Source organism: Heliangelus exortis, chromosome 6 (genome assembly GCF_036169615.1).
Source record: "Heliangelus exortis chromosome 6, bHelExo1.hap1, whole genome shotgun sequence".
NCBI lineage: Eukaryota > Metazoa > Chordata > Aves > Apodiformes > Trochilidae > Heliangelus > Heliangelus exortis.
The window spans coordinates 18,314,175-18,329,618 of record NC_092427.1 but is presented as its reverse complement, the minus strand read 5'-3'; the positions used below and the strand labels follow the sequence as shown (position 1 = coordinate 18,329,618).

Sequence of the window (15,444 nt, the reverse complement as noted above, 5' to 3'; positions counted from 1 at the left end):
TTGATATGAAATGACTGAAGTTCTAGTCTTTCACTCAAGTTTTCGGGCAAACTTTTGTTGGTGTGTGTATGTTATTGAGAAGAGCAGAAAATGTCACTTTGGACCTGCTAATTTTAGTTACTGCATAGATTGAGTGTTAGCTAAATCCAACTCTGACTTTGTTTTGCTCGCTCACATCAAGATACTTCACCTTCATGAGCAGCTTGGGGCAGGTTTTTATCTGCAGGCTGCTCAGAGAGCAGATGGCATACAAACCCTGCAGTGTTCTACAGACAGGACAGGAGATCTGAAAATCAAACAATATCCTGTGAGTGGTACAGTTTCATCTGTGGATTCATCTGGCTTTTTTTCCTTTTTTTTAATTGTGTTGTTACAGAAGATAGTGTCACCCTTCATTGCCTGTTGAGAGTTTAGTGCAGTGAAAATATCCAGTTGTCACTGAAGCCATTCTCTCTGATGATGCTTCCTGACTTGGTGTAGGTGTTCATTCAAATAGGTGTGCAGAATTTAATTTTCAGTTAAATTCAATAAAAATTAAATTTCCAGTAACATTCCATTAAATAGATGTGCAGAACAACCAGCAGGAAATACTTTTTTCCTGAAGTAGAGAAAAAGACTGAACTAGGGATTCAAATTCTGCTCCTGTGGCCAGGTCTTTTAATATGTAATCAGAACTCCAAAGTAATGGGAATTATTTTTTGTGAAGCCAACAGATGATGAGCATAGCATCATCATAAAAGCAGAGGAGAGGAGGTAAGGGAGAGGAAGGTAGGAACAGTTTGTAGAACAGTCTGGTCAGCATAACTTGCACATTGTGTAAGCATTGACATTTTCCACTTTGCTGTGCTGATTTTAGTGCAACAGCCTGATCCAAATCAACCAAAGCCTGAAGGAAATCAAACGAATGTACTTAAAGGAGAGCCCTTGGGTGTGGTGACCAACTGGCCACCTTCTCTGCTGGCTGCCCTGCAGCGCTGGGGAACGACTCAGCCCAAAGCCCCCTGTCTGACAGCATTGGACACAACTGGGAAAGCCATTTACACCCTTACCTACGGTAGGTGTTGGTGAGAAATGTAAGCAAGAAGTAGGCACTCATTATGGAATGAATAATTTCCTTCACTTTGATACTTAGGGGTTGATTTGCCGAATATGAAATATGTTTTTTAAAAAGTCGATGAAGGGAAAATGTATATGGTATTGATTATTACAGTTGGCTCTTTGTAAATTTCAAATAATTGTGGGGTTTTTTGCTTAAAAGAACACTAAAAATAGCCTGAAAATTGCCTTTGTTAGTGAACTAGAGGTATTACAGCATTTTTTTGAAAGCTAGTTGTGTCCCCCAGGGCAGTTAACTGCTACACTTTGTTGTGTAGTTTGTTAGAATGTTAAAATTTCTCCTTTGCATTCTGACAGATGAACAATACTTACAGGAAATGTAACTGAGCAGCTGCATTAGTTTCATTGCTTTGCAGTGGAGCTTTGAGAATTGCCTAGAATACCATATTTAGTCTCATGTTTAGGGAAAAAAAAATCAGTAGAAACAAAACTCTAAATTATACTTGAACTCTGCCAACTGTACTGGCCATTTGATGGACTTGTGTCCTGTGTAGTTTTATTTCTTTATAAAATTGGAAATTACACAGAGGAAAACTTAATGCTTTGGGGAAGTCAGAAACTGACAAGCACAAAATAACTGATGGTTCCTACATGTCTGAAGAGACTAAGTGTGCATTGACTCCACGATAAAGACCCAGTACTGGAAAGATGAATTCCAGAAGGATGCTTTTGGGGTGGGTGTTGCTGTACAATTTTTAAAAAATTATTTTGGGGGGTGGCTGAAAATGAAAGATTAAATTTTATGTCATGTCAAATAAATAGCTTGATTGTTGCCTTTGGATTTAATAGCTTGGAATAATTTTTTTGCTCAGAACTATTGCGAGCTGTGTAGATTGCTACTGAGCACTGAACTGGCATTTCACAGAGCCAGATATTGTGGCATTTATTCCTACCTTTTCTTCCTTAAATCTCAGTTTGGTTTTTGTTTTATCCAGTTTATGATTTTTCTATTTAGAGAAAGCAAGTTGTTTTCTGTAAGAGCCCTAGGAAGGAGTCTTGTTAAGAGCCTTTGGGGCATGCAGGTAGGTTTTGTATCAGGCAGACTGTGTGTGTGTGTGTGTGTGTGTGTGTGTGTGTGTGTGTGTGTGTGTGCACAAGTGCACTGAAGCATGGGGATAACTCAGACCTCAGCAGGTTTGTGAGGTGGGATTGCAAGAGAACCATATAGCAGGGATGCTTGCTTTCCCCTAATTGCTTGCTCATGTTCCTGTAGACCCAGTACAGCCCACTTGCCTAATGCATACATAAGGTACTGAGATTGCCAGTTGATTGCTAAAATTTTAGTCTCTGGTTTTTTAGGCTTTATCTTTTTATTTTCTTTAGGCAAGCTGTGGAGTCGAAGCTTGAAGTTGGCATATACTGTACTAAACAAGCTAACCACTAAGAATGAACCACTGTTGAAGCCTGGAGACCGGGTAGGCTTCTGTCAGAAATGTCATTGTGGAGAAAATAGACCAAAATAGATCACTAGTAACAGCTTTAGCTAAAGAAAGCCTTGTAATACTGTGACAGGGAATACTATATTATCATGGCATTTAGTCTTTTGGTCCTGGTTAAATATGAACCTGAACATTGCTATGAAGATATTTTTTTTCCACAAGCTAAACAGCAGACCTGTTCCCCTCCCCAAATAACAACAAAAAGCATTTCTAATAATTTTAATGTAATTTTCTAGGTAGCTCTCGTATTTCCTAATAGTGATCCAGTTATGTTTATGGTGGCATTTTATGGATGTCTCCTGGCAGAACTTATTCCTGTCCCAATAGAAGTTCCACTAACAAGAAAGGTAGGTAAATACCTGCAACATTTTAATGGCTTCATAAATAAATAAATAACATGGTGGGGAGGTGTTTCAATCCTATAGCACTTACATGGCACCCCTCAAAGCCTGCCCTTTTAAAAGCAGTATGGTGCATCAGCTGAACTACTTGGTGCACTTTTAATATTTATTTAAGGAAGGGGCAAAATTGTATAATGCTAGTAAGTTAACTGTTTCACGATACATAACTGGAAATTTAAAAAAATCAGTATTTTTTTTAAAGATATGTGGAAGTACTTCTCCAAATATAACAAGAATGCTGTCCTTTTTTTAGCTGTCATGCTGAGTAATGAGAGAACAGGCAGGCAGACACAGCACAGTTACTGGAAATACAGGGATCAGTCCACACACAGGGAGATTTTTAGAGAATGTGTGAAATCAGAGCTGAAAAGCTTCAGGCTCTGCTTTTCAGTGCTTCAGGACTTGGAAACAAGATCAGACCAACTCTCTGGTCTACGGGCACATATAAACATCCCTGCTGGGTTGGAGAGGGATGCACAACCATTGCTTTTGGCAACACTTTGCCACAATTGCTTTCCAGATCTACTGCCAAATCTAACTTAGTCCTTTGAGCAAACACTTCAGTCTTTCTTCTTCAAAAGGTCTTATGGGATAGAATTTGTTTTGGTTGTGGGCTTTTTTTCCCCGTGATACAAATTGGCTTAATATTTTCTAAACATGGAAAAGTTACAGTGAACTGTATGAAATCTTCATTATTTGTAAGTTTGCTATGACATGGTTTCTCTGTAGGATGCTGGCAGCCAGCAGATTGGATTTCTTTTGGGCAGCTGTGGAGTAACACTAGCTTTAACCACTGATGCCTGTCAAAAAGGCCTTCCTAAAGCTCAGACTGGCGAGGTGGTTACATTCAAAGGTATGTTTTTAAGCTACTCAAATGTCTTTATAGGGTAAAAGAGTGGGTATATCCCTTAAACATGAGTCTGAGTTTGTTTGCATGTTATTATATAAAGAAGAATTTTCATATGAAGAGCTGCCTTCATTGTCAAGACAGCACTTAGTGCACTTCTTCCTTTGAGGGGGGTGACACTGCAGCTTTTGCTTGCCTCGTGTTGTTATCTCTGAATGCTAGAGAAGAAAACTTGTTTGTTCAAACTGTACTGACAGGAACTTCTTTTTCCTTGAAGGCTGGCCTCGTCTCATTTGGTTTGTGATTGATGGGAAGCATCTGGCAAAACCAGCTAAGGACTGGCATCCACCAGTACGGGATGCCAGTGCTGAGATTGCTTATATTGAGGTAACACAGTGTAATACAATTCACAATTTTGCTATTGTAGCTTGTCACAGCACTTATTATACCTTTAATCTTCTGCTACAATAAGAGATGTGTCTGTAATATTTTTAACTGTGGAACAAGATTTTTTTCACTCAGGGTTGCCAGGCAAACTGTCACTCGAATGGCTGTGCTGGGTCAAATTGAAGATTGGAGATAACTGGCATTTTGGAATGCGTGGGACAATTTGTTTAATTTGGGGTAGACAAACAATCAGATTTCAGATGCTGCTGCTGTATTCTCTGAACAGAAAAGCATTTTTATGGCAGAATTTTTTTATTTTTTTAAGAAGTTCACCCTATTTTTATAATAAAATACCCTTTCAGTTCACTGCTGTAATTTTTCTAGATTTTGTGCTTAATCTAATGCTTGTAAAAATTTTCTCTTTTCAGTACAAAACAAGTAAAGAGGGCAGCACAGTGGGCATTACTGTATCTCATGCTTCCATGCTGGCACACTGCCATGCATTGACTCAGGCATGTGGCTACTCGGAAGGTAAGTTACAGGTACAACTTTAAAATTATCCTCGAGGCTTTGAATATTCAGACAATCCATGTTTCAAAATTATGTTTACTGTCTTAACTTGGTAGCTTTAACTGCAAAGGGAAAGACAAACTTCCTTGTTCGTAGTCACTGTGATATGTGAACTAAGGTGAAGGAGGTGCTGGTGAAATGATAATCAATGTGTATTAAAGTGTTTTTAACCTAAGATCCCTAGCAAATTTATTCCAGTCTTTGGATTTTTCATCATCATAGATGTGTTTGCCAGTGGTAAGAGCTATACTGATTTTTCATCCTCCTGCAGACAGCTTTGCTATTTGAACACATTGGCTGCCTCGTGAAGCCATAAGGTGCCCACGCACAGAGTTAGAGAAGCCTCAGTGGAAACTGAGGGAGCTTTCTTAGACTGATCCTAGAGACCATTTGGGTAGCCTGGATCTCTCTGAAGAGCTCTGGGTGCTGCCAGTTCTGGGTGCTGCTCTAGCACTGCATACTGGTGTGCTGTGCAGACAGGCTGGTGTAAATTATGCAGCTTCTTCTGTCTCAGGAGGAAAAGCTGTAGTTAGCTGACCAAAGGGAAGGCCTTTTGATGTCATGACCCCTTTAGTGCTCCATACAAGTACTATGATAGGGTGAACAAAGTTTTCACAGTCATGTATCTGTACACTTTTTAGTTCTCATCAAAGACCCTATCCCATTTTCATTTTGGAACACTTTCTCATCATAGTTGCCAACTACAAGAACTGTGCAGGGAGAGGGAAGGGTTGCACCCAACTTGTAGGTGAAAGATTGTACAGTTGTTCCTGGGTGATGGCAACCTGTTCTGCATCAAAGGGGTCTGCACATCTTAATTTTCAGACAAATATGGAGTAACAAGCTATTAACAATTCGCTCTTCAGAGTTCTGGAATTCTCTTGAGTTTTTCTGTGTTCGTTTTTCAGATGTCTGTTGCCACATGCTAGAGGTGCTGTCATGAGGCTTGTGTTCTGTACAGGACATACTCAACATAAAGCTTTGTCATCTGTTTTGTTCATAGCAATTTGCATCTTCTGGTTTTGGCCACAATAGTACTTACTATCAAAAAGGAAAGGGTCTTCCTCTTAGTTAATCGTGTCCTAGAAAAGAACATTGCCATAGAGATTTCAGTAAAAAGGGATCTATTCTTCTCAGTCATTCTCTCAGTGAATAGCCAAGAATGGCACCTGGCTTTGATCATGTGCATAAAGTCAATCTTGCCACCATTAACCAAAAAAATTTTCCCTTTGAAATCTGTTTGCTGTAAGAATCTCATGGTTTGACTGCTTCTTATGCCATAATGTGGTAGTTCATACTAATGTGCCTTGGGACATAGAGAATCACAGAAAGGCTGAGGTTGGAAGGAACCTCTAGAGGTCATCTGGCCCAACCCCTCAGCTCAGGCAGAGCCAACCACTTGCCCAGTCCCATGTCTAGATTTTTTTAAAAATAACTCCAAGGATGGAAACTTAGCAGCCTCTCTGGACAACATGTGCCAGTGCTCAGTCACTCCTGCATAAAAAGTTTGTCCAGATGCTCCAGTCCCCAGTCATCCTTGTGGCCCTTTGCTGGACACATTTCAGTAGCTTCATCTGTCTTGTTCAGCTGAAGAAGTTTGCATCAAAACTGAAGTTTCAGTCTGCATAGTTCATTGGCAGGTGTAACAAATGGTATTATAACAGCAACAGTCTTAAATACCTTGTAATAATAGTCTGCCACCATCATTTAAAGATGATTATTATAAGTAAGACCCTTTCAGCTTAAGCAGCCTGTTTGCTACAGAAGGTGTGGCAATATGGCTTTGGTTTCTTAGTGCTGTTGGATGTCTCATAGTTGCTTTTACAAATATTTTGAGCTTTTAAATAGTCTCATGAATATGCTTCTTAAGTCTGATAGTTTCTCTTTGACTTTCAGCTGAAACACTTACAAATGTCTTGGATTTCAAAAGAGAGGCTGGCCTTTGGCATGGAGTATTAACAGTGAGTATTTGAAGGAATGAAAAAAATACAAGTTGCTTATACCAGGGGTAGAGTATTGGTATCAGAATGAGGTCATAAACTCTCTCAAGCTTTTTATATTTCAATATTTATATTTTTCAGAATAAAGTGTTACTTTTTCAGTATTAGGCTGCACAGGTGTTGCTTATGTTGTTACTGACTGTACACATAGTTTTCACAGTTAAATGTAAGAATTATGTTGCAACTGTAATTAATTTTTTTTAAAGTATCAGTACATGCTGTGTATTCTTTGAGACACTTGAAAGTTTACTTTGTAATATCTTTCTTACAGAGTGTTATGAACAGGATGCATGTCATCAGTATTCCCTATGCATTAATGAAGGTTAATCCACTTTCCTGGATACAGAAAGTCTGCTTATACAAAGGTGACCTGGAAGTATTCTTACTAATTTATTTTTGGTTGAATAAATAAATAAATAAGTTTGGTTTAATAAAATGTCTGCTTTAGCTGATGTCACTGCTCTTTAATCCAGCTACTTCCTTTAGCCACAGCTTTAGCAATTCTGTGCTCCATTTCAGTATTATATATACTGATAGATTCATTATTAGTGGCATTGATGCACTTCTCCTGATAAGCCTTTAAAGAAACTTTCTCATCTCAGTATTTTAATTTATAGTAAACATTTAAATTCTATAATCAAGTTCATTGAGCATACATTGGTCATAGTAGTTTAACATTTGGCATTTGTATTTGTTGTCTGTGTTTGTAATTGATTTCATGCATTTAGGTAAATAAAAACAGTGATAAAATTTTATAATTGGTCTTTTTTTTGTTATGCACATACAGCATAATTATTTTTTTTACTTTCAGCTCGTGTAGCAGTAGTAAAATCACGGGATATGCATTGGTCACTTTTGGCTCAGCGGGATCAGAGAGATGTCAGTCTGAGCTCATTGCGAATGTTAATAGTGGCAGATGGAGCCAATCCATGTGAGTATGGATGCATTTCTTGAGGGACAATCCAAGGGGAATTAGTGGGGCTGCACTGTAGGAGCTCTGCAGCACTGGCTGTAGTTTGCAAAACAGACAGCAGCAGTATTTCTTTGCCAAAGACACTTCTGCAAAAGTTTCATTGAAAATATAATGAAGAATCTATGGTTTATCTAAAGAATAGTTGCTAGTGTGATATGAAAGAGGCTTTTAAAATTTCAAGTAAATCATAACATCAGCTTTGCAGTAGCTGCTCGAGTAGACATGAAGTTTTTGAGTTAAGGTGTATCTGATTCTGTATGTGCCCTGGGAGTTGTCCCAATCATATGCAAGGGCATAAAAATGGGAACAGTCACAGCTTTAGCTCAAAACCATGACAACGGTTAACTAGAGTGTGCAGTAGGGGCTGTCCTTTTTCTGTCAGTCATGTGGTGGCTTAGTTACATAGCAAAGAAGCTATGAAGGTTTGGGGCTTTTTGGCAACAGGTAAAAATATGCCTTAGGTGCTTAATGTTGCTGTTCTTGTACATCAGATAATCCATAGTATTTCAGATTCCTTGATTTTGCATAATGAGAGGCCTGCAAATCATGCTGGTGGAAGATAAAAACTTGAGGTAATCTTACTAAGAGTAGCTTTGTTTTAAGTGCTGTTTCAGAGCCAATGCTTATAAAGTCAGGAAAGTTAATTCTATAGTAAAATACTATTGGTAATTGAGTGATGCCACTACTTTTCATTGCTGTTGGCATTTCTTAGTTACATTTAGCTGTGTAAATTAATTTTTTTCAGCTTCAGTGGTGTATTCTTGTATGAGTTTACATTAAATTACACTTGGGATGTAGTAGAGTTAGTGAAGTTTGCTGGTCTGTGTTACATACTGCATCAAAGCTGTAGGTACTGTCCTCTTGCATTTGGGGCTGGATGCTAAAGACCAAGTAGGGTTCTGAACTAGGGTGAAGGCATGTCAGAAGCATTTGATGCTAAATGATAAAAGCTTTTGTGTCCTCTTAAGAAACACTTATCTAGGAACTATGTAGGAAGCTGACAAATCCAGTTTCCCTTAGTGACAAAATACTCTGATCACTGAAGAACTTTCTATGAAGGGTTATGTTATGCTGCCAGAGAAAGAGCCTGCAGCTGTGAATTTCCTTCAGCGTGTTAGTTGTTAACCACTAAGATTTTTTTCTCCAAACCTAATTTTTAATAATAAGATGGAATGTTTTTTAGGCAGTTTGAAAGTATATTTGGTTTGAGCACAGGTGCAGCCAGATTTGTACAGCTGACCTGGAGAGTAAGCGTGGACTTTGAAATCCTGCAGCTCAAGCTTTCCTGCCCTTGGCAAAAGTTTTCCAATTGTGATTGTTCTTTTTAGGGTCAATATCTTCCTGTGATGCATTCTTGAATGTATTTCAATCCAGAGGTTTGAGACCAGAAGTGATCTGTCCCTGTGCTAGTTCTTCAGAGGCTCTAACTGTTGCTATTCGCAGGTAATTCTCTTTTCTGAGCACTGTACTGAAGCATTTATGAACTTGAAATGTATCTGGTGTTAAAATGATAGTCAGAGAAGATGATTACCCACAGAAACACTGAGACAGAAGTCTGAGACTTGCAGGTATCTCCTTCGCTGAAGGATGGGTAATATTTTTTTATTTTTCATTTAAAAAGTAATATTTTCTAAAAGTAGTCAGCCATAGGTTTGGGTTTTATACCACTTTAGGAGATGAGGTCTTATCCTCACTGATATCTGGAGAACCTTTATAAATACCCAAAAATCAAAACTGTTACTTATTTGAGAAGAAGAAGATGCTGAATATTCAAGTCATTGCTGATACACAATGTCTTGTAAACAGAGGACTGAAAAAAAGAAAAAATACTTCTAACTGGCCTGAAAAATACCATAGAAATTGAAATAGAAATGCTGTGTTTATAAATAGACATATGGATGGAATATGCTGGAATTTTTTGACTGGCTTTGGTCAAAATGGGCTTTTTTAGCAAATCAATTTCAAGAAATCTTGAGTCAAAAGTATGAGATTTTGGAGAGTACTTTCTCTGGCAGGAGAACCAAAAAAAAGCCCAACAGCAGAATCTTCTTTCTGTTCCATCCTGGAAGTTGAACAGTTGGACAAAAAGGAGTAGTTGGTCCCCAGTCAGTTCTGCTCAGAGTAGAAAGCATCAGGCCCTCCAAACACTTCCTAATATTTCCTCATGTTCAGACAGTTTAGACTTTGAATGCTGATTCTTGACTTTTTTTTTGACTTTAATAGAAAGAAATCCTCTCTGTAACATTTGAAGGTGGGAGGAAGTTGTGATGTTTTTTCTAGCTTGGTTTTCTTCTACTTAAAATATCAGTCTTGAACTCTTGGGTTGAAAATAAGAAAGCATTTTAAACTCCTGTTTAATATAAGAAACTCATTTTTCTCTTAATAAACCTGAGAGACTTGCATGATGTTTTTGTTGTTGCCCTTGGTCTGTTCATTCATATCCAATTTGACTTTTTGTTTTTCAGGCCTCCAGAGCTGGGTGGGCCTCCTCCAGGAAAAGCAGTGTTATCTATGAATTGTCTGAGTTTTGGCGTGATAAGAGTGGATACAGAAGAGAAGTTGTCAGTTTTAACTGTACAGGATGTTGGTCAGATTATGCCTGGAGGTAGGAAAGCATTTTATGTAGGTTTAAGCATGTTCCACGGAAGTTCCTTACTGTTGTGCTGAGAAAATAAACAAAAATGTCAAATGATAAGCACCTTAAAAGTAGTATGACACATCACCTAAACACATGAAGATTAAGTACTGCCTCAACCAGATAATTCAGTGTTTCCAGTAGAGGGTTTCCAGAATGATAAATTTGAGTGACCACAGCTGTTGTTATGGGATGGTGCTTTTGGCTGATCTGCAGGGCTGTGTTATTGTTCACTTGTTAGCATGAGTGCTGACTGATGTTAACAGCTACAGCAGAACAAAACAAAATCTAAAGTGTGGTAAGAAACAGTCTTGTTTGTCCAGGAGTGACAGTCCACTTCTGAGAATAAAATAAACTATTTCAGTTGGAAGGGGCCTACATGACCACTTCAGGGTTGACTAAAAGTTGAGGCATGTTTTTAAGAGCATTGTCCAAATGCCTCTTGAACACTGACAGGTGTGGGGCATCAACCACCCTCTCAGTAAAGAAAGGCTTCTGAAAATCCAGTCTGAGCTTCCCCTGGCACAGGTTTGAACCATTGCCACACATCCTGTCACCGGATCCCAAGGAGAAGACCTCAGCCACCTCCCTCTCTCCATTCCCTCCTTAGGAAGCTGCAAAGAGCAACAAGGTCACCCCACAGCCTCCTTTTCTTCAAACTAGGCTAAACCCAGAGTGCTCAGCCACTCTTCATAGGACACTCTTTCCAGCCCTGTCACTGGCCTTGTTGCCCTCCTCTGGACATGGAATGACAGGCATGGTGGGTACAATCCTTTTAGGAATCACAGGAGAGGGAGATACCCTATATGTGAGAGAACAGTGGAATGTATGGAGCTCACCTGAGGATGGATGAGGAGCCAACTGAAAGCAGTCCATCCCAACGAGCTGGAACTTGGACAGGAGTCCTGCGCGGATGAAGTAGGAGCTTTTGGTAGAAATCATACATACTAAGGAAGTGTTTAGAAGGTGGAAGCAAGGGCAAATAACCTGTAAGGAATACAGAGACACTGTCTAGGTATGCAGAAAGGAGGGAAGGGAAGCCAAAGCCCATCTGGAATTGAATCAGGCAAGGGGTGTTAGAGGCAGAAAGAAGGGCTTCTATAGGATGAGTGCCCCCTGCACCAGGACATGCTGGAAGCCAATCATCTGGAGAGCAGCTTTGCAGAAAGGGCCTTGGGGTTTGTGGTGTCCATCAAGTTGAACATGAGCCAGCAGTGTGCCCTTGCAGCAAAGAAGGCTGCTGGTGTATTGTGAGGAGTGTTGCCAGCAGGTCAGTTGAGGTGATCATTCTTTTCTCAGCACTGGTCAGGCCACAGCTGGAGTGCTGTGTCCAGTTCAGGGCTCCCCAGTACAACAGAGAGATGGAGCTACTTGTGTCCAGTGAGGTGGCTACAGGGATGACTGGAGACTGGAGCATCTGGACAAACTTTGTGCAGGAGTAACTAAGCAATGGCAGAAGTTGCCCAGGGAGGCTGTTAAGTTTCTGTCCTTGGAGATATTGAAAAAAATACCTAGAAATGGTCGTGGGCCATTTAAGAGGGCCCTCCTTGAACTGAGGGATGACCAACCAAGGGATCTAGAGGTCCCTTCCCTCTGGATATCCCAGCAAACTGGTAAATTCTGGATTAATCTCAGTTCCTTCATGACATGTTAGCAACAATTGTGCTGCCTGAAGTAGATAGGTATGGGTATTGTTCCACAAACAATAAATGGATTAAAGCAAAGAGGCACCTGTGACTTTGCTATTCTTGGTCCCATTATGAATCTCCTGCCTTGCTGAGTTGTGGTTCCAAAGCCCTCCCTCTGGATAACAGCACTGACTCAGGGTACAGTTGAAGAAAGGGGAAAGCTATGTTGAGCTATCTGACTCTCTACTTCTCTCTACTTCAAGGCCCTCAAAATTAGCAAGTTGCACATTTTCCTGAATGCCACAAGTACTTTGCAGACAATTGTGTTGGTGGTTCAGTTATTCTTTCTGAACTTTGATTCAAATTCAGAGCTTTCTCCTGCCAGAAATAAAACACTGAGCAGAAGCTCTTCACTTCATACCAAAACAAACAGAAAGGAGCCCTGTCTGTGGGATTTCATGTCCACACTGCTTATTATATCTGCAGAAAATCAAACATCTCTAATCTAACCTTCGAGGAAGATAGGCAAAATATTCAAAATGTTCTTCTTGGAGCAAAGGCTTTGTGGCCAGCAGGACAATTTTAATACATCCTGAGTTATGTTCATAGAACTGCATTCTGTAAAGTTCAGCATGCCAAGTACTCTCAGGCAGGTTGAGATCTGGATGGGTCTGTGAAAAATCCTTGTCTTCTTCACTCTGGCAGTTACCAGAAAGCCAACTCTAGCCCGGGCTGTATCAAAAGCAGCATGGCCAGCTGGGCAAGGGAGATGATTCTCCCCCTTTACTCTTCTCCAGTGAAAACCCACATGCAGAACTGTGTCCAGTTCTGGGGCCTCAAACCACAGGAAGGACATGGAGATGTTGGAGTGAGTCCAGAGGAGGACATGAAGTTGCTCAGAGGGCTGGAGCACCTCTGCTGTGAAGACAGGCTGAGAGAGTTGGGGTTGTTCAGCCTGGAGAAAAGGCTACAGGGAGACCTTAGCACACCTTGCAGTACCTGAAGGGGCTGCAGGAAAGCTGGGGAGGGACTTTTGACTAGCGGATGGGAGTGATGGGATGAGGGAGAATGGCTTTAAAGAGTGGAAATTTAGGTTAGACATTGGAAGAAATTACTTGCTGTGAGAGTGGTGAGACACTGGCCCAGGTTGCCCAGGGAGGTTGTGGCTGCTCCATCCCTAGAGGTGTTCTAGGCCAGGTTAAATGGGACTTGGAGCAACCTGGTCTAGCGGGAGGTGTCCCTGCCCATGGCACAGGGAACTAAATGGTCTTTGAGGTCCCTTCCAACCCAAAGCATTCTGTGATTATATCACCATCTGTCTGTTTTGCTTCTGATCCTTGAGCACTCTTATAGAATCATGGATCTGTGAAAATGGGTGGGCCAGGTAATTTACAGCAAGGTAACTTCTGCTTCAACTTTATGAGCTAGAAACTAAGTTTGTAAAGACAGGCCAGTGTGATTACAGCCATCAAGGATAATGACTGTATTGTTGTATGGCCTCAATGTGAAAACATGACTGCAGGAAAAAAGTGTGGTGACCTAATGTAATTTAACAGCTTCTGAATTGCTTCATCTGAATGTTCAAACTAAGGTTGGTAAACTTGTTTACAAAGACCAAGGTGACAGCTGCTGTTAGCTTCTGTGTAATAGCAGAATGGTTATTCTTCCATTTCAACTAGAGTACTGATGGCATGGCCTACTGCTGCTGTCTGGTTTGGCTGGTAAGACTACTGATGTTCCCTTGAAACCCCACTGAAATTTAGCTGTATGCAAATCTTTTACTTAGATTATGGTTCAGTCACAAGAACCTGGAGAAAACAAGTTTGCATGCTTTTCAGGTAGTAATGGATCTATTGGTGAACTGACTGGAGGTTGAACTGGACCTTAGTCTAGTTTTTTGGAGTTCAAAAAAATTTGATGCAGCATTGATTAAAATCTTCCTTTGGATAAGTTTATCACACGGAGATGCTTCTGGTTTTGCTGTAGCTTGCTCTCTGAGCAGTGTGCTTGACTACACTGAGGCACAAAGCACCCTGCAGTTGTGTTGCACCTTCAACCTTCTGGTTTAAGATGCCACTGACAGGCAATTGGCAACACTACTGTGACTTTCTGTGTTAGTAAGAAACACTGAGGGACTTGTCTGATTGTGTGAGGGGGGAACAGTCAAGTCCATCCATTTAGGGCCTTCAATTAATATGAGTTACAATTGAGGAGCAGCTTAATGAATTTAACTCTTTAAAAATTCTGATCAGCACTGGGCTATCAGTATCTGGAGTAGATTAGCTACAGTTTGACCAAACGAGAAAAATTCCAGGTATGTAGGTATATTTTAGCAGAAATTTCTCTGTAGGTTGCTTAAGTCAGGACATAAGTGATGCAGTTCTTTCTAGAGGATAATCCAATGATTTTGTTCCCTGTGACTGTGTCTCAAATAAATAAGGCTAGCAAATATTTATAGATGTGTGTCAAGTATAAATACCTTATTTTCAAATGAGTCTGCATGTACATTCTAACAGTGGATATACTTGTGCCTTACCTTGTAAGATTTATGTTATTTCCTATGTAGTATTCATGGAGGATGTGCTCTGTCCATTCTCATTTGGTGTTTGGCATACAGGAGAGAACATACCACCATTTCCTTTCCTGTTAGTTGCTCTCTTGAATTACTTTGCTGACTGATGAGTCTTGCTCTTTATCTGGTTTTGTGTTTTTTAACTTCCCTTAGATTGCTGTGTTTCCACTGAAGGCCTGATTTGAGTCATGCCATTCCTGAAGGCTCTGTTCCATCTTCTGGTTCCCACTGAATATATTTGAGGTCTTATAAGTGACTGCATGTCTTATTCTCTCAAACATCTTATGAAGTAGCAGCTCACATTCCTAAATTTAATTCAGTCATACACATTGGGAAATCAGGCACCTAGCCAAGAAATAGTCATCATGCTGAGGCTTATTCAGTCAAGCCAAATGGTTCTGATCTCATTAGCCTTGGAGATCCCTGGTGTACTTTATTCAGGAACCAGCTGGTTAAATGGTCATGGATAAAGTGTCCACTTTTGCCCTCCTTTTTATCAGTTCTATTTGTTCTGAGACACTGTGCCCCCTACATAGGTAATCTTACTCAAGAGACCACGCTGCACCAGGACATATCTTACATCATTGCTGTTTAGCCCACATTCTGCTCTTGATGGCACCTTCCCTTCAGTTGCCTTGGCTGGTCACTTTCGGTATCTGCAGTGAATGCCAACCACAAAACCACCAGGGAAATGCAGCATCCACAAAGAGATATGCACATCAAAGATAGCATGGGAATTCTTCAGAGAGAACCTAGTATGCATTCCCCTGGAATCTTCCCTGCAGCTCCTGTAGGGATGATGTTTTGTCTCAACTGTTGACTGCCTTGGGCTACTTTGCATGGTTTCTCCCTAGGACTGATTTTGCTAAGGAGTAT

The 15,444-nt window shown here is 40.3% G+C and overlaps 1 protein-coding gene across 5 annotated transcripts in view; it reads left to right on the top strand.

Moving 5' to 3' along the window:
• DIP2A (disco interacting protein 2 homolog A) overlaps nucleotides 1-15,444 on the top strand; it is a 109,426-nt gene that overhangs the window by 68,559 nt on the left and 25,423 nt on the right. For all 5 annotated transcript variants that reach the window (XM_071746949.1, XM_071746948.1, XM_071746947.1 and 2 more), the window contains 11 exons: nucleotides 857-1,054; nucleotides 2,440-2,531; nucleotides 2,792-2,902; nucleotides 3,686-3,809; nucleotides 4,081-4,190; nucleotides 4,619-4,721; nucleotides 6,657-6,721; nucleotides 7,032-7,125; nucleotides 7,572-7,691; nucleotides 9,062-9,176; nucleotides 10,199-10,338. In XM_071746949.1, the coding sequence (XP_071603050.1) occupies nucleotides 857-1,054; nucleotides 2,440-2,531; nucleotides 2,792-2,902; nucleotides 3,686-3,809; nucleotides 4,081-4,190; nucleotides 4,619-4,721; nucleotides 6,657-6,721; nucleotides 7,032-7,125; nucleotides 7,572-7,691; nucleotides 9,062-9,176; nucleotides 10,199-10,338 (1,272 nt within the window). The remainder of the gene's footprint in view (nucleotides 1-856; nucleotides 1,055-2,439; nucleotides 2,532-2,791; nucleotides 2,903-3,685; nucleotides 3,810-4,080; nucleotides 4,191-4,618; nucleotides 4,722-6,656; nucleotides 6,722-7,031; nucleotides 7,126-7,571; nucleotides 7,692-9,061; nucleotides 9,177-10,198; nucleotides 10,339-15,444) is intronic.